At 39.1% G+C, this 22,168-nt stretch overlaps 1 protein-coding gene across 4 annotated transcripts in view; it reads left to right on the top strand.

Moving 5' to 3' along the window:
• LOC138970885 (cytosolic carboxypeptidase 2-like) overlaps window positions 1-22,168 on the top strand; it is a 99,302-nt gene extending 77,134 nt beyond the window's left edge. For 2 of the 4 annotated variants that reach the window (XM_070343460.1, XM_070343458.1), the window contains 9 exons: window positions 4,302-4,364; window positions 7,257-7,565; window positions 11,051-11,167; window positions 11,720-11,794; window positions 12,454-12,664; window positions 13,190-13,268; window positions 14,527-14,904; window positions 16,575-16,620; window positions 21,689-22,168. In XM_070343460.1, the coding sequence (XP_070199561.1) occupies window positions 4,302-4,364; window positions 7,257-7,565; window positions 11,051-11,167; window positions 11,720-11,794; window positions 12,454-12,664; window positions 13,190-13,268; window positions 14,527-14,904; window positions 16,575-16,620; window positions 21,689-21,831 (1,421 nt within the window). In that variant the 3' untranslated portion in view covers window positions 21,832-22,168. The remainder of the gene's footprint in view (window positions 1-4,301; window positions 4,365-7,256; window positions 7,566-11,050; window positions 11,168-11,719; window positions 11,795-12,453; window positions 12,665-13,189; window positions 13,269-14,526; window positions 14,905-16,574; window positions 16,621-21,688) is intronic. The other 2 variants (XM_070343461.1, XM_070343457.1) reach the window with 2 other exon arrangements.

Raw genomic sequence — 22,168 nt, 5'->3', positions numbered from 1 at the left:
TAATGTAGCATTAATTTTCTCGTGTCCCTTTTTTATCTTAACAACTGGTATGTGTTCCTCTATCATCACTATTTTTATTTGTTTTGAATTGAGTAAACAAATGCTGGGAAGGCATATAAATCAATAAAGCTTTTGGTTTCAGGCAACATGCATCAGTGCTTAGTGATCAGTAAGTTGAGTTGAGCCAGGAGTATATTTGTGTCACAATGCTAGTCACACATAGTCATAGTTTCTACACAGTGGTTTCAGTCTGTCCCATGCCACGGCACAGCACGAGGCTTTTGTGAAAACGGACCATGTCTTTCCTCAAGGTTACAATTTGTACATCTTCCTCACCTATTGCCGTTTTCCCCATTATTGACCTAGTTTTATTATTTTAGTGCGGAAAGTACAATTAGCTGTTTGCAGACTGGTTTGATTGCATGTGTTTGTTTGTGTTTTTATTTGTTTTGTTTTTTTACTTGTGCACATGAAATTTTAGCCACCATCAACAAAATAAGCATTTGTTTTGCTTGTTAGCATACTAGCTTTGGATTTGTAGGAATACTAGGATTGTTGGTTGATTGGTATGGGGTGGCCTTTTGGGGCTATTTTCTTTTATTGCTATAGTAAGTAGTGTGTATGTCTGGCTTTATTTATTTATTTGTGTGTGTTGGAGGGGGGGGTGTTAGTTGCGTGTGTTTTGTTCTTGTCTTTCATGCTTAATTTTGGGGAACTGTCACAATTTTGTTTATTTGAAACGTGCTCTTTCTTACATTCAATACTTGAACTTACATGTCAAGCAACTGTTGCTATTTCCTGAGAGATCAAGTGCCATGGCTAAACGAAGTGATCCTATAGCATTTGGTGACCTAGATAGGATACTACTTTTCTGACTGTGACCTTGACCTGTCACTGATTGTGAATGTTGCTGGTAGCAGCCAGTGAGCCCCACACAACAGACCAGCAGCAGCTGCACCAGCCCTCCCAGCGCCAACATCAGCGACAGCAGCAGCAGAGAGAGATCGTCAAAGAACTCGAACTCGAACTCGAAAACTTTATTACCGAGGGATGATAGCATTAGGTCCATATGGTCCTTTCTTACAGCTAGTCCCTACTATAATACACACATGAAACGAAGAACAAGTATGAAGAATAAAAAAAGAAATCAAATAAAACACAATCATGTAGGGAGAAGTATAACACACATTAGTGTGCTTGTGGAAGCATATTATACATTTTCTCTTTTACGCACCCTCACACACACTCGCACAAATTGTACACCGACTTAGTCGTTAGAGAGGTGCTTTCGGAGCTGTCTTTTAAAAGAAGATAATGACAGACATGACCTAATATTTACAGGTAGTGAATTCCAAAGGAACGCACCAGAATACTGGATCGTTTGCGCAAGATGGCGCCCAAGTGGCTGCAGGAGACGGGTGTTCAGCTGACCCCCCTGTCAAGTGTGCCCACAGGTACACACTGTAACACCACTTGGCCTGCTGTGACTGCTGCCCTACCGCACACTCAACAACACTTTGTAGCTTGTCTCTTCTTCCTCACTTTCTCCCTGAGGTTGGACTTGCTGTCAGTCTTTGACACCTCTCTCAGCACAGTGACACTTATACTTTGTGGACCTTGTGTGACAAAATAACGTTCAGTGAGGGACACAGTTTTTTTTTAACATTTTATCAAGTTTTGACTTAATATTTTCAGATAGACTGTGAATCGAGACGAGGGTCATTGAGTATATGTGAGTGTGTGTGCATGTGTGTGTGTGTGTGTATGCAGACCAGAGTGATTCTTAAAAAACTGCTGGACAAATGTCCATGAAACTTTTCATGTAAATTCTTTGAGATAAAATCCTCACACAAGGTTTTTTAAAATTACTTATCAATGTCTTTGATGACATCATATCCGGGTTTTTAAAGAATGTTGAGGCTGCACTGTCACAACCCATCAACCTCATGTTTTAATCAAATTATTTGAAATTTGGTCAAACATTCTTTGACTCCATCGAGACTATGGGATTGCATTTCAGCTTGGTAATTAAAAAATTGATTGATTAGTTTCTTCATTAGAATTCGGATAAAAATCAAATTTACTAGTCTTGGTGAACAAAAATACAGTGTGTTTATTTTCATTCTGTCAGGCCCACAGATTGACTAAATGTAGTGATTTCGCTTTACGCGACTTGTTTCCTTTTGTCTTTAATTTTCACCACAGTGTTCTTGTCCGCAAATGTTTTTTTTCTTGAAGTGGGCTCTGAGCTGAGTGGATCTTAGTCAGTGAGACCTCTAGCTGCAATGGTTTCCTTGGGTGTCTGTCTCATCCAACATCTTTGATCCAGCACATACATGTGAACATGACAGGCAGACATCTTTTCTGGTGGTGTCATTAGTTTTTAACATCTTTCATTTTAAGGGTATAGTGAGTGCAAATAGCTGCCTGTAGAATGGATCAACTGGTTTTGCTGAAAAATAGTGATACTGTATGCTTTTCTCTGTGGACATAGGCAAGCATCTTTTTTATTTTTTTTCTCTCTTTTTTCCGTCTTTGTTCCCTGTACTAATGCTGCAAAGCATTTAAACAAAGAGCACATTGTTTCTCTTATTTGTGTCAGGTTGTACTGTCACTGTTGATCTCTTTGTGAACTGTCTGGGATCAGTTCTGATCGCTTTCTCCAATCAGATACACATGGTAGAGATTTCATGCTGTTCTTTATATTGTTTGACCTTTTAGTCTGACTTGTTATCCCAGTGCTTAGACATTTTACAGGCAGCACATATTTCTGTCTTATCTAAAAGTTTTGCCATCATTTCTGCAGCACTGTTGGTCAAGTTCTTTATTTTGGCAATCATCGCTTTCTGGAAGGTGGCACTTTGCTTTGGGCTGTGCCTTAGGTTTTTGTTCTATTTACAATGTCTCTTTGCTACTTCAGACTAACATGTTGTGCGAAGTGTGATTTCAACATTGATATAATTTTACAGTATGGTTTTCCCTCCGAATGTGTTAGATTTCTGTGTGAGCACAGATGGTATAAATGGTGTACTATACCAGTTAGACCCTCTGAGCCATGACTGTGTGTGTGAGTGTGTGCATGCGTTTGTTTATGTTTGTGTGTGAGTGTGTGTGTGTGTGTGTGTGTGTGTAAGAGAGAGAAAGAAAGGGCCTTCTGCAGCAGCAGTACGAATTTATAAAATTAACCTAGCTTGTGACATGCATTGCACAGATCCAATTTGTTGTTACTCCAAATGGGACTTTCTTTGTCCCTTGTTTGCTGACTGAAATGTTAAAGCAGTGTTTTAATGAATTATGCACATAACCTGTGTGTGTTTAATTTCATATTATTGTTTTAAAAAATAAAATATGTGAGTAAATCTGTGTCATTTTCAGATTGCATGATTTTAGAAAGTTGTGTCTGATTTCTGTCTTGATGGTGCATCTTTGATACACTAATTTTGTTGGATAAAAACCCATGCAGGCAGTGCATGCAGATATGCCAACGCTTACCGAAAAAATTCACATACAGTTGCAGGCATAATGACACAGATGAAACGCAGGGACACACAGACACACTGACACACATACAAAATCTATGCATGTGCAGTTATGCAATAAATAATTGTTGAAAAAGCGTAAGGAATGTGTGTTGCTGTTTTCTTTGGAGACTTCAGTTTATGTGAAAAGTGATCTTGAAATTCCTTGGTGCTGTTGTTTCTCTGTGATGCACTTCATTTTGTTTTCTGTGTTGAGGGTTTGAAATGCAGTTAGGTAAGTTATTGATCATAACAAGCAGCATGTGTTTTGTGAGTCGTGATTCATTAACTTGAGTGTAAACCACACAGCCCACTGATGACAAAGTTGAATGCTGTGTGGCACTAGTTTTATGGGCATACTTCTGCAACTTGTTTGGTCATATTATGATTACTACTATGAATTTGTCTATGGAGACGTTTACCGTATATCTTTTGCATGTTGTCAATCACATTGTTTTTGTTTGGACAAGAGTTCTGCCGATCATTGTTTACTAATCTTGCAAGTGCAAATCATGAGCAGAGTCACGTGCCTGGCTTGCATTGTTTGTGTAACTTACACGTGTGTTAAAGTAGAGTTACGCGTGGGTGCTCAGTCGAAGCTTTAAATATGTAGTTTAAATATGTCAGTATCGTAGGTTTTTAGGGAAGTGTCCATAGCTATCTGTGTCCATTGCTGAAGGAAATGTTTTGTATGCCTTTTAAAATTTTTTAATTTGTTCATTAGTTAGCCTATTTGTGCTGTTTCATTGGTTGTGAAAATTCATTGCTGCTATGTTTTTATAGGGGACTCAGCATTTAAAATTTGGAAGTTGCTCTCACGACGACAGGCAGATACCTTGGAACCGAGTATGAGTCAAGATGGTTCAGTTATTACTCTTTTCTGTTTCCCCAAATTTCCTTTCTTTTACAGTTGCTTGCTGTTGCTCATACTGTGCATAAGAATTCCCTAAAAATAAAAAAGCTACATTTAAATTGTTTTGATCTCTAATCTTTAGTGATTTGAATTTGTCTAATTTTGATATTTGTAACATTAAAGCCATGTTGTCTTAGACAACATGCAGAGAGTTTCATCCATGGATTAGTACTAAAGGAAGTTTTATGAGTTTTGCGGTCAAATGTTTAATGCCACCAAAAGTAAAGTAACAAACAGTTTAACTTCTTTGTTTTCAGGTGATTTAATGTTTGCCAAAGCTCATATGGTTAACTCATGACATAAAAAATGTAGTGTTGTGTAACTTAAAATGGGATGTGTTTGTGTGAAACCGTGCCTGAGAGTTATTTACATGCTTATAATATTTCTTCATAACTTTCACATAAAGCTAACCTGAAAAATCAGTTTTAATGAATGAATATACTAACAAATATGCAATTAAATGGCACAAGTGTGCCCTAAAAAAGTCTTATGAGGCTTTCCAGCTGCTTCTTTTCCCTTGCTAATTTTTCTTCTATGCGGCAAATTCTGTCAGACTGCTGTTTGATATGCAATTATCAGTAGATGGAACACTGCTTAATTATTTTGTACAGGCTCTGGAGAAACAGAAGAGAAAGGATCTAAAAGAAAAGCAACAGCCACTGGTTCAGCGTTAGTGCAATGTATATGACATTAGTAAATAAATAGAATGCTTTTTGAAGACCTTGTGAGGTTGATGCACTTAACAGCAAATCAGTGGGGTGTTTTTCTTTATTTCTTCAAGACAAAGGATAGTTGATTATAAAACTTGTCTTTGAGGTATATTGTATTACCGTATTTTCCGGGTTACAAGGCGCTACAGCAAACAAAATTTTAATCCAGTCACCCATTGGGCGCAGGGGGCCGATAGGGCGCACCAAAATTGAAAAAGTATACCGGTAACAAACGGTCGAAGAATGAAAATCGAAAGATCGAAAATGCCGGTCACAAGCTCCAAGCTCCGTCCTTTGTTTTCTCCATTTCCGAACCATGGATTCATTAATCCCAAGCTCCAATGCTGCTTTCCGATTTCCTTTTCCCTCAGCAAGTTCGATCGCTTTCAACTTGTATTCTGCATCGTAAGCAAGTCGCTTCGTCTTCGGCATGGTTGCTGTGTGACTGTGTGAGGGTGTGTCAAGAAATCAAACTGCCGAGAAATGTGACGATCAGTGTGAGTTGTGTAAACAAGTGCTCACGGAATTTAAAAATACGACTACCGGTATTCGAGATGGAGGTGAGTTCTTGTCACGTTTTGTTCCCCATGATTTTTTCCAATTTTGTTTGTTTTGTTTGTATTTCATACACGGATTAGGCGCTTCGTTATACAAGGCGCAGGGGTCAAACTCGAGGAAAAAAGTCGTGCCTTATGACCCGGAAAGTACGGTAGTATCTTGTATTTTTTCAGCATCATGTACAAGTAGTTGACTGAGTACTGTCATTATCATTCAGTATCCAAAGTCCTCAGATTAGTATTTAGTTACCAAATACTGTATTGATATTGGTTGTTGCTCTCTGAGAGAGCAGAAGTGTTTGATGTATGTTATGTATTGTCCTACAGTGTGTTGAAGCTGTACTATTTTGCACCCTGCTGCATGACTGTAACTGACAGATAGACCAATTACTGACTGAGTTGAGATATACTCCAACATATGCAGGAGGGGTGTTAGTCAGCTTCTAGATATGTCATATGTACACCGGTTGCTTTGCATGATCTTTTGGCAATCTGTCTTGTCTTTCTCTTGGGACATTACATTTTTATTTTTTATTTTTTTTATTGTTTTTTATTGTTTTTTATTATTATTATTTATTTTTTTTACTAATCTTTCCTTCTCTTCTACATTCTTTTGGGCTTGAGATAAATATTACAATGTCTGTATAGGAGCAATATTGGATGAAAACTTCTTAGAAATGTGTACATCATACTATGATGACAGAAAGCAGACTAGCCTTTATTTATAATTACTTTTTCTGGTATTCAATGTTCTTTCAGTAAATGGTTATATTGCTTGTCCTTTCGCCTTATTTTCTAATTGAATGTGCATATGTTTTGTTTTTATCAGGCCTTTTGTGTCTTTTCAAATGTTTCTGTTCACAATATTTATGAAATTGAGTAAATTTGTACTGCAGGGTTTGATCATTTGAATATTTTTGATAACTTTGCACGTTCATTTTCAGAACATGATGTACTTGCACTTGAGGGGTTGTTTTTATTTGTATTTAAGGGGTTGTTTTTAGTTTTGAACAATACAGGGATGAAGTGTATAGGCTTTTGTCAAAGAAAAGTTGTTTTAAATTGAGTTAGATCATAATGTTTAGGAAAGTAACTTGGATGACTGACATGAGTATGGGAAAACAAAACTGTTTTGAATAGCAGCCTGCAGTGTAACAATTTTGGCTTGATTTTGTTGAGATATGATAGTGTCATGAATATTTAATTGTTTAGAAAAAGGTATCATCAGCTAAAGACATTCATGAATGAAGAGTTAGCGGATACTGTGTTGCAGGGAAGAACATTGCAAATTGTTTCTTTATGTTCCATTTGATCTGATTTTGCATGTTGAACTTTTTCCTTCCTTGAAGAAAACTTAGCCACAATGATGCCTTTGCTTACAAGCTGAGTGTTGTGCACATTGAAAATCTGAAAGATTAGAAAAATCACATGATCTTGACCTTTTTATCATCAGCAGTTTTATTTGTAATACCACAAAAATCAAGAACACAATAATATAGCATTAGGGTGGCTGAAGTTCGGTCAGATTTCTAAATTATAACTGCTTTGTTGTCAACAGCTCCAGTAGTGGATACACAGATGACCCCGCCAACCTCTGTGGATGAGTTTGTACGCTCACAGATCACCCCATCTCATAGCATCTCACCGCTTGACCGCAGACCCCCCTCTCGCCCACACCTCCTGGAGGTATCGGCCGCTCAACAACGCCAGCAAGACACGCTAAGGGAGAGCAGCTCTGCTCGCACCACACGCTCACATCTCAGCGCCATTGACAACAAGGGAAGCCACTCTGGTGAGACAAGTTCTGACAAACGGGATGTAACAGACAGACAGGAAGAGGCGGCAGACATGCACGCTGTAGACAGAGGTGACGGTGGTGTGGCCATGTGTATAACACTGCTTTGCCTGCATGCTCACTGAATGTAGGCGTGGCTTGTGTGGTGGCCAGTGCATGACACCTTCACTTGCTCACTGAATGTAGGCGTGGCTTGTGTGGTGGCCAGTGCATGACACCTTCACTTGCTCACTGAATGTAGGCGTGGCTTGTGTGGTGGCCAGTGCATGACGGCTTTCACTTGCTCACTGAATGTAGGCATGGCTTGTGTGGTGGCCAGTGCATGACAGCTTTCACTTGCTCACTGAATGTAGGCATGGCTTGTGTGGTGGCCAGTGCATGACAGCTTTCACTTGTTCACTGAATGTAGGCGTGGCTTGTGTGGTGGCCAGTGCATGACAGCTTTCACTTGCTCACTGCAATTGGTTTCCTAATCAGCTCTGTTCAGTTTGGTAGATTTCAAAAACTGTTATATTGCTTTTTCTTGACAATAGCAAGCTGCTGTGACTTACCATTTTAGAAGAAGCATTCCTGGAAACAAAAGACGGGCGCTGTGGCGTAGTGGATAAGACATCAGCCTCCTAATCGGAAGGTCGTGAGTTCAAATCCCGGCCGCTGTCGCCTGGTGAGTTAAGGGTGGAGATTTTTTCGATCTCCCAGGTCAACTTATGTGCAGACCTGCTAGTGCCTTATCCATTTTCGTGTGTACACGCTAGCACAAGACCAAGTGCACACGTAAAAGATCTTGTAATCCATGTCAGAGTTCGGTGGGTTATAAAAACGCAAAAATACCCAGCATGCTTCCCCAGAAATTGGCGTATGCTGCCCGAATGGCAGGGTAAAAACAGTCATTCACGTAAAAATCCACTTGTGCAAAAAACGTGAGTGAACGTGGGAGTTTCAGCCCATGAACAAAGAAGAAGAAGGAGGAAACAAAAGTTACAAACTATAAGCCAAATTTCTCTTAAATGTTTCTCTTGAAATCATGTGAAAATAAAATATTCGCGCATGGCATATATATTCTTCAGCTTCAAATAACTTTTTCAATCCCAGTCACAATGGCATTTGCATCCAGCCAGTAAAAAGATGCATGGGGTTTCCATGTCGTTTCAGCGCCACTTTGACTTTGGATTTCCAGATTTGTTTGGCTTTTTCTTAACAATTATTTGCTTTACATGTAAAAGTCATTTTAGATACATAAATATACTATTATACGTATTACATTAACCTTGTCCTGCAGTAGAAAATTCAGGATTCATCGAGAACCAGAAAGTATTGGCACCCCATGCAATTTTAAGGTGTTGCCCAGTATCAGGGATGGTTACTTATAGTCTTGGCTTGGTAGAAACTGAAAATATACATGCTGTGGCTGTCTTTCACAGTAGAGACTGCAAGAAAGTAATTATCTACTCACTGACTGTAGGCTTGATTTGAATGGAAGCTGCAAGAAGCCTGTCGCTTGTTTGTGGAACACACGTTGTTTTGCATAGCTGAGAAAAGACTGACTTGGTTACTGCATGCTGTGACCAAAATCACAAGGAGGCTTTTGACTGGGCTTCAGTGGCACAGATTGAAGGTTGGGATTTTATCACAGAGACTCTGGTCACATCTACGCTCGCACTTGCTCACTGGATGTTGGTTTGGCTTGCATGGCTGAAAACTGTCACTTTTGCTCACTGCTTTTGGCTATTGCTTTTGGCAGAAATTGGAAGACTTCACTTGCCCATTGAATTTCACATGTTCTAGCTAGTAGACATTGCAAAAAGAGTGTCATCCACTTATTTCTTATAGACTGATTGGCTTGTAAGGACAAAAAAGCAACAATGTCACACAGATTCATGGATGGTGTACCTCTAGAGCAGTTATATGCTATCGCTTGATTGCAGAATGTTGGCTAATACCATGTGTGACAGTATTGTTGGACTCTGGTAAGAGTTCTTGTGAGTTCTCTCTTGGTGCAAGTTTGCCTCATACGAATCAGTCATTATGGTAATCTTTAACTTGCTTTATGTGCTGTTACAGGCTTGTCTTGCATGGTATACTGCATGATGGCTGATTTGTTCTTTTGCCAGGGTCATTTTTTGGTATTAGGGGAATAGGATACAGGGCCAGGGAGTATGGTGTGGTCAATGTTGTGAGTTTGTATAATCAATCAACTGCAGAATGAAAAGAAGTTTACACAGTTTTAGCTCTATATCAGGGCAGGTGGCATTCTGAGGCTGCCCACTTAAGTTGCTTCTTTTCATCACGAAGTTCTGTTCAATACTAGTACTGCTTTGTGTTACGGTACTGCTTTGTATATAGAACAATAGCAAGAAACCAAGACTTAACAATCAGGTAAAATAGAGCCTGGTGACTATATGTCCTGAAGCTAATTTATCATATTTGGAAAGGAAGACTAAGATTTGGAAAAGAAAGCATTTTCATGCATTTATCACTTGGTGTGGTATTTTTTAATGAACCTTGATCTGTGGTACTGTGTCTGCTTGTTGAGTCACTTGAGAAAAAGTGACTCTATGTAATCGGTCAGTGTTAGTCTGTCCGGCCGGCCGGCCGGCCGGCCGTCCGTAGACACCACCTTAACGTTGGACTTTTCTCGGAAACTATCAAAGCGATCGGGCTCATATTTTGTTTAGTCGTGACCTCCAATGACCTCTACACTTTAACGATGGTTTCGTTGACCTTTGACCTTTTTCAAGGTCACAGGTCAGCGTCAAAGGAAAAATTAGACATTTTATATCTTTTCTCGGAAACTATCAAAGCGATCGGGCTCATATTTTGTTTAGTCGTGACCTCCAATGACCTCTACACTTTAACGATGGTTTCGTTGACCTTTGACCTTTTTGAAGGTCACAGGTCAGCGTCAAAGGAAAAATTAGACATTTTATATCTTTGACAAAGTTCATCGGATGTGATTGAAACTTTGTAGGATTATTCTTTACATCAAAGTATTTACATCTGTAGCCTTTTACGAACGTTATCAGAAAAACAAGGGAGATAACTAGCCTTTTCTGTTCGGCAACACACAACTTAACGTTGGGCTTTTCTCGGAAACTATAAAAGTGACCGGGCTCAAATTTTATGTGAACGTGACTCATTGTGTTGTGAATAGCAATTTCTTCCTGTCCATCTGATGCCTCATATAATATTCAGAACTGCGAAAGTGACTCGATCGAGCGTTTGCTCTTCTTGTTTTTATTTTAAGTGTCAAGTGCCTTCATATCATCTTTCTAGTTTTGACTCATTTACAGTTGTTTAAAATTGCTGATGCATTTTTATGGACAATGAAACAGCATGTTGGTACTGCATACACTCAAGTAAGCAGTTTTTGAATGGAGATAATGTTCTACTTAGTGCCTTTTTAACCTTTAAATTGTCTTTATTTTCTCCGAATTTATTGAAAATGAAGAAAAAGCTGAACTAGTGAAAAAACAACCAACAATGAAATTGAAAATGAAGCTGCTCAGTAAGACATAAGAGAAATGTGTGTTTTTGAGAACAGGGATGGATGTTTTCAGGAAAAGCACACTTGCGCACCAGGGTGCCGTCTGCCACAGCCATCAACTACAGGGCAGGGGGAATGGCCGGCACGGCTACACAGCCCATCTCTCTGTTGGGGCAAGGCTCCATGGATGGTCAGTACACTCAGTGTCCGTGTCATCATCTGAGCTTGGGGTGGAGATGTAGTGGTCGGCTATAGTGTGCAGGTGGAGTGGCATGCATGGCCGTATGAAGCAATATCGTCTTCTGACACAATACATTGGTCAGGCCTTTCAGAAGTGCGTGTGTGTGTGTGTGTTGTGAAGAGAGATGGATGCCTTGACTGGCTGCTGACATTTGTACAAAAATGCCCTCACACACACACACACACACATTTTTGAAAAATGTCAGCAGCCAGTCAAGGCACAACCACACACATCTCTGTGCCAGCACAGGGAGTTCTTGATGGTCATCTGGGTGTCATCATATATACTGATTGTGCTTGCTGAGATACTGAATTTCAAAGCACATGTAGTACAGAACAAAAATGTGAGCTTCAAATAATTCTAGCTAAATAGGTGCATGGTCAATTATTTCCAAACTGTTGTCTAATGCTTCATCAAATTGTTATGTTTTTTAAGATATATAGGCATAGATTGCTGTAACATGTGCTTGAAGAAGAGTCATGTTTGCATTTAACTGAACAGGTCATGCTGGCAGTGACAGAGGACACCCGCACCATGATCGCGATCATAACCACGATGGCAGGAAGAGCAGAAAGGGTAAGGTACTATTTCTGCTGTCTTATCCAGTGATCACTCTTAAATCACATGGGATGTGGTCATTCAAGGAGTGAGATGGTCAGTCTGGCTGAGCTTTATACTCTCTGAGGTATCCCAACCTATCATTGGATTTGTGATTATCTATGCAGGGTTAGCATGATACTCTTGGTTTCATTATGTGGTGAATGAAATTGCTGCCTTTGCCTGAGAAAAGGAAACATTATAACACCGATACAGCATCTACATCCTGGGGGAGACTGAATCACATGTGAGTAAAGGTGTATAGACCAGAGGGTAACTCACAGATTGTTCATGGCTCAAAATGAAACCCCTCTCCATCCTCATGCTTTGCCAACGACAGACACTCAAGAGGTACAAGTGGAATTATGTGCCAGTGTGTTGAAGTTACCAGTCTGCCACCCTGAACTTCAAAATCTCAAATAGATTTACCGTCCAGATCAAAATGTTGGTTCATGATCAATAAAATAAAAAAATGATGCAAAAGACATCTGCTGAATGTTAACCTGTCTGAAGTTCACCTTTCAAGTATGTAAATGTTAGCGCTGAGTAGGCTGCAAAGAAGGCACCTGATGATTGAACGGATGATGTGCGTGGTATTATGTCACTAACTGTCTTATCTTTCCCTGCACTAACACCAGGCATGCGAGAGGGGGAGGAGGAGGACATGGAGACGGCCCCTGCCCCCCGAGCCATGGTGGACCTTGGCCAGGCCCCCTCCCACCGACCTCCTCGCATCAAGTCCGTTCATGCACCCCAAGAAATTGTGGATGCCATGGACAGTATACGGCAGCTGCAGAATTCAATGAAGACATCTGAACGACCAAAGACAAATCTCACTTCTGCCGCTGGGTAACACTCCTGTTTTTGTGGGTGCTGTAGTTATGGAGGGGCAAGGGGCTAACATAATGGGGGTGGTTGGGGGTGTTGAGCAAGACAGATGGATAGTGCCTGCATCAATATCAGCAGTCATTTTACTTGTTTCTGTTCAAGCAAGAGTTATGATTTGGGGTTTGGCAAGGTTTCGCTTGTCACATTTTAAGTGCAGTTTTTGCTTTTTTTTGTCAGAAAAAAATAGCAGTACATGTATTTGGATTATGTGTGAGCTTGAGGGATACAAAATATATATACATTTTTAAATTCAAAAGAGATGGATAGTACAAAATCAAGGATCATAAACATGAAAGGTTAATGAATGGATTATGAAATGTTAAGTTCAAACATTCAGGGACCTTTGACTTACAATTCTTCATAGTAAACAAACAACATGTACTTTCAACTTTCCATAGACAAATCTTTCTTGTTTCTTTGTCCTTTGTGTTTCGATATAGAGTGTGTAAGAGATAAGAAGTATTACGTGTTCAATATTTTGTTAAGAACCTACATCAAGCAGCTGATCAAGGAAACAAGCGATGAGATTGAGGACCTGACCAATGAGATTGATGATGAAATAGAGGTATGCAGTCATATCAAAACATTTGTCAGTCTTTGTTGCTTTCTGTGCCTGTGTCTGTGTTCACGCATTCGTACCCGCTTGTATACATATATGCATGCATGGTTAAGGCCCCAGTACTACCTAGCGGAGGGCGTATTTGTTGTTGGTTTTGTTTAGCTGCCATTTATCAGTCATAATGTTTGAAAATTGGGCAAGACATCAATCATAGAGTATAATTTTCTGCAATATGGGTATTTTGTTGTTAAAATAATATATTGAAGCAATTGTGACAAATATGTTCTAAATGTGCTATTTTTTGAAGCACGAAATATGGATTTGGTTTTGACACAATATTTTCACACACACTCACTTTTCACACAAGTTCTTTTTTCCTATGGTTGATATGATTTGTTATTTGGATTCTTACAGACAGGCAAGTGGAAATATCCATTGGTTTATAAAATGTGACAAGTCAAATAATCATATAATATTAGATATAAAAATAAATATATCAAAAGAAAAAATTGGGGTTCTTTATTGATTTCAGTCATTTCCATCTGTGAGAATCCAGATAATTACAAGACCAATCAGCATGCAAAATTTTAAAGCTCTATTTATAAAAATAAAATAATAACAGTGTAAAAAGAAGCTCATTCATGTGTTTTTCGGCAAACTTTTCACACTCTTAAAAATAAGGTTTTCACAAAAACTTTCTCAGTAGAAATTGGAAGGAAGTGTGTAAATCAAGGGAGCATTCAATACTTCATTCAAGGGAGGTAAAGAGTAATCATTGTTTTATGTATGATGCATCTAGTATACTCGAAGAAGCAAAACATGTACATTCGTGTCAGAAAAGTGACGTTTTCTGAGGCTGACCCACCCACTTCAAAGTAGAATATCAGAAAAACTAAAAAGCACAAACAAAAACGGTCAACTGTGTGTCAAAATATAGGCATGTTTCTACACAAAAAGTTAATTGTGTTATGAAAACAAGAAAAAAACGCTTTTTGGTCAATTTTCAGGTAGCACTTGGGCCTTAAATGTGCGTGTGTGCGTGAGTGTGTGAGTGTGTGAGTGTGTCTGTGTCTGTGTATCAAGTGTTAGATGTCCATCACATTCCCATTTTTAAAATCAGTTTTTACTGAGGGAGAATTTTTGATGCATGATGTTGGGGGTTTGCTTGAAGTATGACACATTTGTGAAAGATAATGAAAGGGCTGTAGTACCCCTAAACATAATGCTATGCAGCCATTCTAAAGTAAGTGTATTGCTGTGTCAGCACAAATTACAGGAGGTAAGAGATCTTCAGCACCACCAGGGGCCAGCACCTCTGCATGATGGGGCAGCAGCGTCATCAATGACGCAGCTCCCTCTCTCTTCTTCACAAGCTCCAAGGGGCAGCACTGCCATCCTTTCTGGGGGTGCCATGATAGACTTCCAACAGCAGACGACAGCACGCAGCCTCTACAGTGACAGACCTCCGTCTTCTCACAAGGCTTCACTTGCCATAGCAATGGAGGCGTCCAACGGCAACAGCAGTGAAGGCGCGGCGTCGACTCGTCAGCCCACAGAGGACAGGAAGCGAATGGGCAGCGCGTACAGCGGCTCGGGTCGAGAAGAGTATGTGCAAGTCACCAACGCTGAGGGGGGCTCAGAGGTAGGGAACCTGACTGTCATTTTCTGCTGTTATCTTGTTGATGCTAGTTGTCTTCACTCTGATACACAGCTAGGCACTTAACCAAAGTGCACAAGTTCAGTAGTTGATAGAGTAAGGAAGAATGTTTTCCATTGATAAACACTTGCATCTGTGTACTTAAGACTTGCCACAAAAAACAACTACAAAATGAAAACTAAGAATATTAGATCGAATATTTGTCTTTGATTTCCTAGTCTTCGTAAGGGAAATGCATATGTACATGCATGATCTCTGTTTTTTTCTTGGGATGAAGTTTGCATGGTCTGCAGTGGTAGCAGTGTAGGTTAAGGCTTCGGTCACGTTGCACTTTGTGTGCAATAATGTATGTGTCTGCATGCTGGTGTTTGTAGCGCATATCTTTTACCAGGGGATGCCCATAAGACATTAGGGTCACTTGGATCAGCTGTTAAATGAAATATAGGAACCCATGGTTATTTTTTTAATTTTTTTTTATCCGAACTGAAGTGAATTCATGACAGGCAAAACATAGTACACCATAACGACTTCCTGAGAATGTAATCACTCACAGCCTTTTTTGGCTGCCTGTCTTCTTTATTCCTTGATTGGTTTCTGTTCGGCTTTGGGCGGTTGTTACATCTGTGTTTTCTTCTTATGTTTTTGTCTTTGTTCTTTCTTTTTTTTTCAACCAGTGAAATGATAATTGATTTTGATGGTACCGTATTTTACGGACTATAAGGCGCAACTTTTTTTCTCAATCTTGACCCCTGCGGCTTATTGAACGGAAGCGCCCTATGTGTTGTTAAAATAGAAATCCCTGGCCAAGTTTCCTCTCAAGACATCAAAAAGACCGCCCCCCATAGATAAAACTGGGTCATTGACCCCGGGGAAGAAGGTCCTGTCTGTAAACAAGGCCACCCAGCTGTCACAAAGGACCTGCCTTTGATCTCACCGCACACCAGTGTTTTTTCTGACATGAAAGAAGACCGACCCTCTCATAGATCATAGATAAAACTCGTGCAGGGAAAGATTCCTCTCTCACATATGAAAGGGGAACAACTTCTCATAGCTAAAACTGGGTCATTGACCCCGAGGAAGAAGGTCCGTGTCTGTGAACAAGGCCACCCAGCTATCACAATGGACCTGCCTTTGATCTTGCCACACACAGAGCACAAATATTTTCACTCTGTATTCTTCCTTTGATGTGCAGCTTAATGTGATGTTTTTTCTCAATTTTACCTCAAAAGTGGGGGTTGCGCCCTATATAACGAAGCGCCTCATAGTCCCGAAAATACGGTAACTGAAAGAGTATTGATTGCTTCAGTTATGGAGCAGAGTTATGATACCATTAAATAAATATATAATCTTTATTGCAATGATTTTAACTCACCATTTGGGCAACCAGATTCATGTTTCCTTTGCCAGACAAGAAGGTTACCGTCCTTGGGTAATGGCAAGTGGCATCCCCTGTTATACTTGAGGCATGATACATGGAAGACAAGGTCTAAGCATGCTGGCATGGTTGTTCTGAATTAGCTCCCTTGAAAAAGGTTTTACCGCAGACACAAAAGTGAAACTCAACACATTGACAGCATGCACATCAGTGTTGCAAGGTTCATGCAGTCCATGTATGTGTATGCTGTGAGTGTGCATGATGTGTGATGACTGTGTAGATGGCGCCCAGAGCTAGATCGGCTCGATCCGGTCGCCAGGTTGTGGGTAAGACTGTTGTGATGGTGTTGCACTTAGGTGGAAAGGTCATACTGCTTACCACCTGCTGGTTTCTCCAGAAATTCTCATTGTACATCTACAGGGCATGTTTTTCAATAAGAGTTACAGAAAGTCTATATTTGTTGTGGATATATAAGTAAAGAAAGACATTCTCTTTTTGAAGAAATTTGAATGTGTAGTTCATACACACACACACACTAGCATATTTTTCAACCCCAAAGGTCTTCCTCTGCACATACATAAGAATTAAAGGAATAGAAAAAATAGAGAACATAAGAGGACAAGGGTGACCAAAAAACAAGAAAGGTTAAGTATATGGAACATTTAATTATTGACAAAACGAAACATTCACAAGAAATCCATTAACCAATCTTCGGACAAACAAGGTACACAAAAGACAAAAAGTGAAAGTAATTGTACTGTGACTTATCTCTGCATTGTTGTTGCTTCCAAACTGGACAAAGCAAAAATAAATCTTAATCAAATGAGGCAGAGCGCTATTTTAAGATGAGAAACAAAGGGACTCAATTAGTGCTCTAGATGCATGCGACATGTGCAACAAGATCAAGTGAGAGTTGTGCGGAACCAATCTCCTGGCACCTGAGAGAATAACAAGCATTGAAGCAAAAGTGTGTTTTTTAGTGTTTAAAAAAAAAAAAATGTATACATGTAGAAGAGGACAGACAAGAAACTAACTCTGTATATGGTTCAATCAAAGAAGCTTTTTGACTCATAGTCTTTGATTTGCATGAGCAGGGCTGCATTAGAAGCCACAGAACAGCAAATTCAGATGAACAAGTAAACTTTGCCTGATGCAGATGTGAATTTTGGGAGATCGGGTGGAAAACTGCACCTTTAATGTTGTGTGAGTGTTGTGACGTGATCTCGTGCTCAGAGTGTTTTGCAACCCAACACTCACTTCAGTTGCTACAGCCTGTGTGTGCTATTACAGCTTATCCAAGTAATGCAGGAATACTTTTTTTTTAAACAAGGATGATAGTTCCCATTGGACTAAAACATGACCTGCACATCGGTTATATCACTTATGATGACAGCAGTTGTTTGGGTCAGATTTTTTGGGGTTTTATTTTGGTCTGATTTGTGTATTGGTGTTATGCATGACTGTTGTCGTTAATTCTTGTGTTTATGGTCTCACCTGAGTAATCAGTGAGTTGCATTATGAGCAGTGTTCGTCTGTGTGAAAAAAAAAGAGTAATGTTAGGGTTTTCTCAGATGTTTTTGAAGCTAGAGCTTTAAAACTTGACACACTTCTAGAGTTTGATGACCTCCCAACATGACCCCAGGTCTGTCTTACCCTCATCAAATTTTAATGTCGCACAGCAGGGACAAGTTTGAATCATAAAATGGAAAATTATCAGTTTCTTGAACGTTTTTGAAGCTACAGTCTTGACATTTTGCACACTTCTAGGGTTTGATAACTTCCAGACATGACGTAGATCTGGTTGACCTTTGTCAACTTTCAAGGTCACAGTGGAGTTATGTTTGGGTCAAAATGAGAAAAATTATCAATTACTTCTAACAAATTTTAAGCTAGACCTTTCGAATTTCACAAACTTTCAGGATTTAATGACCTCCAGACATGACCGAAGTCTGGTAGACTAGTCAAATTTCAAGGTCAGAGCAGGGTCAAGATACGTGTAAAAAAATGCAAAATCTATTATTTTCTTCAATATTTCTTGAAGCAAGAGCTTTGAAACTTCACAATTACTGCCATGGTTTCAGGGCCTCCAAATATAACCCAAGTCTGGTTGACCTGTGTCATTCAGTGTCACAGCGGGGTCAAGTTATAAATAATAAAAATAAAAAGATGTGATTTTCTAGAACAATTTTGAAACTATATCTTGAAACTTCTCACACTTTTAGGCTTTGGTGACTTCTGGACATGACTCAAGTCTAGTTGATCCTGGTTATAAGTCAAGGTAAAAGTAATGTTGAGTTTGGGTCAAAAAGTAGAATATGTATTGTGTGTTTTTCAAAGTCTATGGAGTAGCAGATAATTTGTTTCGGATTCATATTACCTATGACAAAGGTGAGTCGAATAAGCTTTAAAATTTAGCTTTTCTTGTTCTGATGAATACGAATGCCCCCTTTAAAACATACAAAATGCCCAACCACATTAGTGTTCGAAGACGATAAGTCTAGAATCCAGTACTTTCAGTTGAATCATGGCTGTTTTACAATTGTCAGACTATTGTGCTGCTTGTAAGAACATAAATAGTGCACGAAAACAAACTTTCTGTGTGGTATTTTGGAAACAAATCTGTACGTCACTGTATAGCGGTTGGAAGTTTGCTGGGTGTTCTCTGATTTACCCTGGTGTGGGGTGTGTATTTCTTCTTCCGTAAACCTACATTTGTGCAAGAAGATCTCTGTTCAGAAAACTTTTAGCTGAGACTAGTGCAGAAAGAATGTTGAGTTGCTACATCTTTCGTTGCAGCATGTGTACATGTACATTTCAAGACCCTTTATCATGTTGCCGGTATTGTATCTTCAGTTGATTTGAGCCACTCAACCCCCTTTGTGAAACAACACACTCAGCTGCTATTTTCAGTGTGCTCTAGCTGTTCTCATTTGTCAGTGTCAGTCAAGTCTTTGTTTGATATATTTTTGAACTTGTGAGACTGAAGAATCTGGGTGGCCTGCTGATAACTTAATTACTGAGGCCTAACAGTGTTTTCAAGATTATCGGTAACAGTGTTTCTGTATTTATCTTTGACAAAAATGGCTTTGCTTTTACTTACAGACTGATGATGGTGATGACAGTAAGTGTGCTGTGTTGCTCAGCTTAACCATTTTGTTCAAAGTAACAATCCTTCTAATCAATATAAAGTGCTGTAGACAAATCCTACTTTTCCCACCAATATGTGGTGTGAGGTCTTCATCGTCACAAGCCTACATTGTATCTGTATGCTGAAAGTAAAGTAAAAACTCAACAACTTTAGAGCCTTTATTACTCTGGTACAGTATGCTGAATGCACATGCTTTCACTAACAAAATGTAAGAAAACAATAGCAGCCAAAAGGGCTTAAGATGTGCACTTTTTTTCAAAATGTTCTGATTGATCAATTTCCGGCTGTAACTGTGAGTAAAATATATGTACATTTGTTATACAATCTTGTCAAGTTAACATCTTTTCTTGTTTTGGGATGTCTTTTTATCTGGGTGTGTGTAATCTTCTTCTCAGGAATTCAGATCTATTACTTTACAGTTTGATCTTCTTTTCCAGTACAAATGTACATGCAGTACAATTATAAACTGCACTTGTTTTTTCAGAACTTGGCACATTATTACAGCTTCAGGCCATACCTCCTCTTGTAGTCAGTTTTCCTTTTCAATACATGTACTGCATTTGGCATTTGGGTTGCTGTGTACAGTTGGTATTGTTATCAATATTTCAACAGTCTGAGTCAACAACACACTAACTGAGTACACTACTCAAGCATTCATGCACACACTTTTGTTGGTTGATAGATTAGGTCTTATATATCACAAGTGGATCATCTACAAGTGAATATCAGCCTGGCTGCAGTCGACGTGTGGGTAAAGATGCACCCTTTGGGCTTTTCAACATGCTAATATCACTAAAAGAATAGGGAGTTTTGAGAAACTGTTCAAGGGAAGTAACTCACTGGTGCAGCGGTCATGCAAGTTCTTAGATTTAAGATGGATGATTTATTCACTGCAGTTTGAGGATAACTGCTGTTTATATTAAGGGTTTAGAAAAAGAACAGAAGAATTGAAAGATTAAAAATGTTGTATTTACTTGCCACAGGTCTCCAACTCCAATCCCCGGACTTAGAGTCCAGGGACTAAAGACCACTACCAACTGTGCTAACGGGGCTATATAACTGACTTATGGGACATAAAAAATACACTTTTATTTTGAGAGTTACTCTTGAGTTCTCGAGCATGGAGTAACTCAAGTTACTTCATCTGAAACTTGTCAATTGAATGGGCTGCGGTCTATTGTGAAGTAGAAAAAGATTGTCCATGTTTACCTTATGCGTCTGAAGTAACTGTGATTTTAGATCTCCTCTTATTAGTAACATGTTTCTTTATTTCCTTTGCATTATTTTCAGTGATGTTAGTACAGGCATAATTATTTTTCTGGGATGTTATAATTAATTACAGTTATAAGTACTAAAACATGTTATGTTGAAAATATTGAGTGAAAAATTAGCACTAAATTCCTTCAAGCATTTTTGTCAGATCAATCGTCACTGTTGAAATATTGATAACAATACCAACTGTACAATTATTTGATTCACACCACAGATGGATAAAAGGAAACGTACAGGTGACTCACCAATTACTTTTGAGTTCCAATATTTTGTAAATGCTTTCTTTGGACTTGTGCATTGTGCATGTATTAAAAGAAATAGCAACTTATGAATAGAGTTAGGTTTGGTCCTTTCTCTTTTGTTGGTTCTTTGTTAATCTTTATGCATGTTATATAACTGTAATTACACAAATCAGCAACTTGTTAATGGTTGTAGGTGGAAGTCATCTTTTTAACACGTATACATATGTCATAGCATGAATGTGGATGAATGCAGAATAAGTGAGGCTAGCATACCTTAGTGGCTGTGAGGGCATGCCGAACCAAATAGTGTTGAAGTTTGTTTTGTTTGTTTACTCAGAAGACAGTCTTGCAAAACTGTACAAGATTATTGTTTTCATGATTGAGGCCAGATAACATTTATTTCTTTTTGTACTGCCACATTTGTAGTGTATAGTATGCAGGTTTCATGTTTCTTTTCTGTGCACATACATGTATGCATGTATTCAGTATGTGCTTACACGTCTCTTCATCTTTTTCTCTCTCTTGAAACTGCCACTTTGAGAAATAGTTATTCCATAATAAGCATGGTGTTATACATGTATGTTCTTTTCTCTTAGCTTTTTGGTTTTAATATTAGTTGATTCTTTTTTAAATTCTGTTTCTAAATGGCAGATAACATGCACTTATCCTGAAGCACAATTCATGGAGCATATTTTGAGGTGACATTGATGAATGTTGATGGCTGTGTTGCAGAGGCGGTGCCCACCAAAATATCCCTGATGATATGCAGCGACCACAGGGAGAAAGGAGACAATTCAAAGCAACAGTTTCTTCCCCGCTACCGGTCCGTGCGAGCACCTTTCTTCCACAACCGCACACAGTCCCGCAGAAAATAACAACCTAGCTTTGGTCAGACATCTGGGGTAAAGTGATTCTCATGGCTATATATGTCATTGTTTACAATTCCTAGCATTGCCACGAGGGGTAGCACAGCATTGGCAGTTCTGGTTTTCTGCTCATCAGCCTATGCGCTCCCTTTTGAGTGTTTAGCAAACTTGACAAGACTGAATATTAAAGTGAACAGACTGTCTGTTTGCTGCATGAAACAGGGTATGTGCCCACACTTAGGTGCAAATGGTATAGAGGACTGGAATTTGAATGGTAAGTGACTGAAGCTAACACAGATACTGTGTATTCGACTGTTATGTAAAATAAATACATTCATAGAAATGA

The sequence above is a fragment of the Littorina saxatilis genome, linkage group LG7 (genome assembly GCF_037325665.1).
Source record: "Littorina saxatilis isolate snail1 linkage group LG7, US_GU_Lsax_2.0, whole genome shotgun sequence".
Taxonomy (NCBI): Eukaryota; Metazoa; Mollusca; class Gastropoda; order Littorinimorpha; family Littorinidae; genus Littorina; species Littorina saxatilis.
The sequence above is the reverse complement of the archived record's forward strand: the minus strand, read 5'-3'. Positions and strand labels throughout refer to the sequence as shown.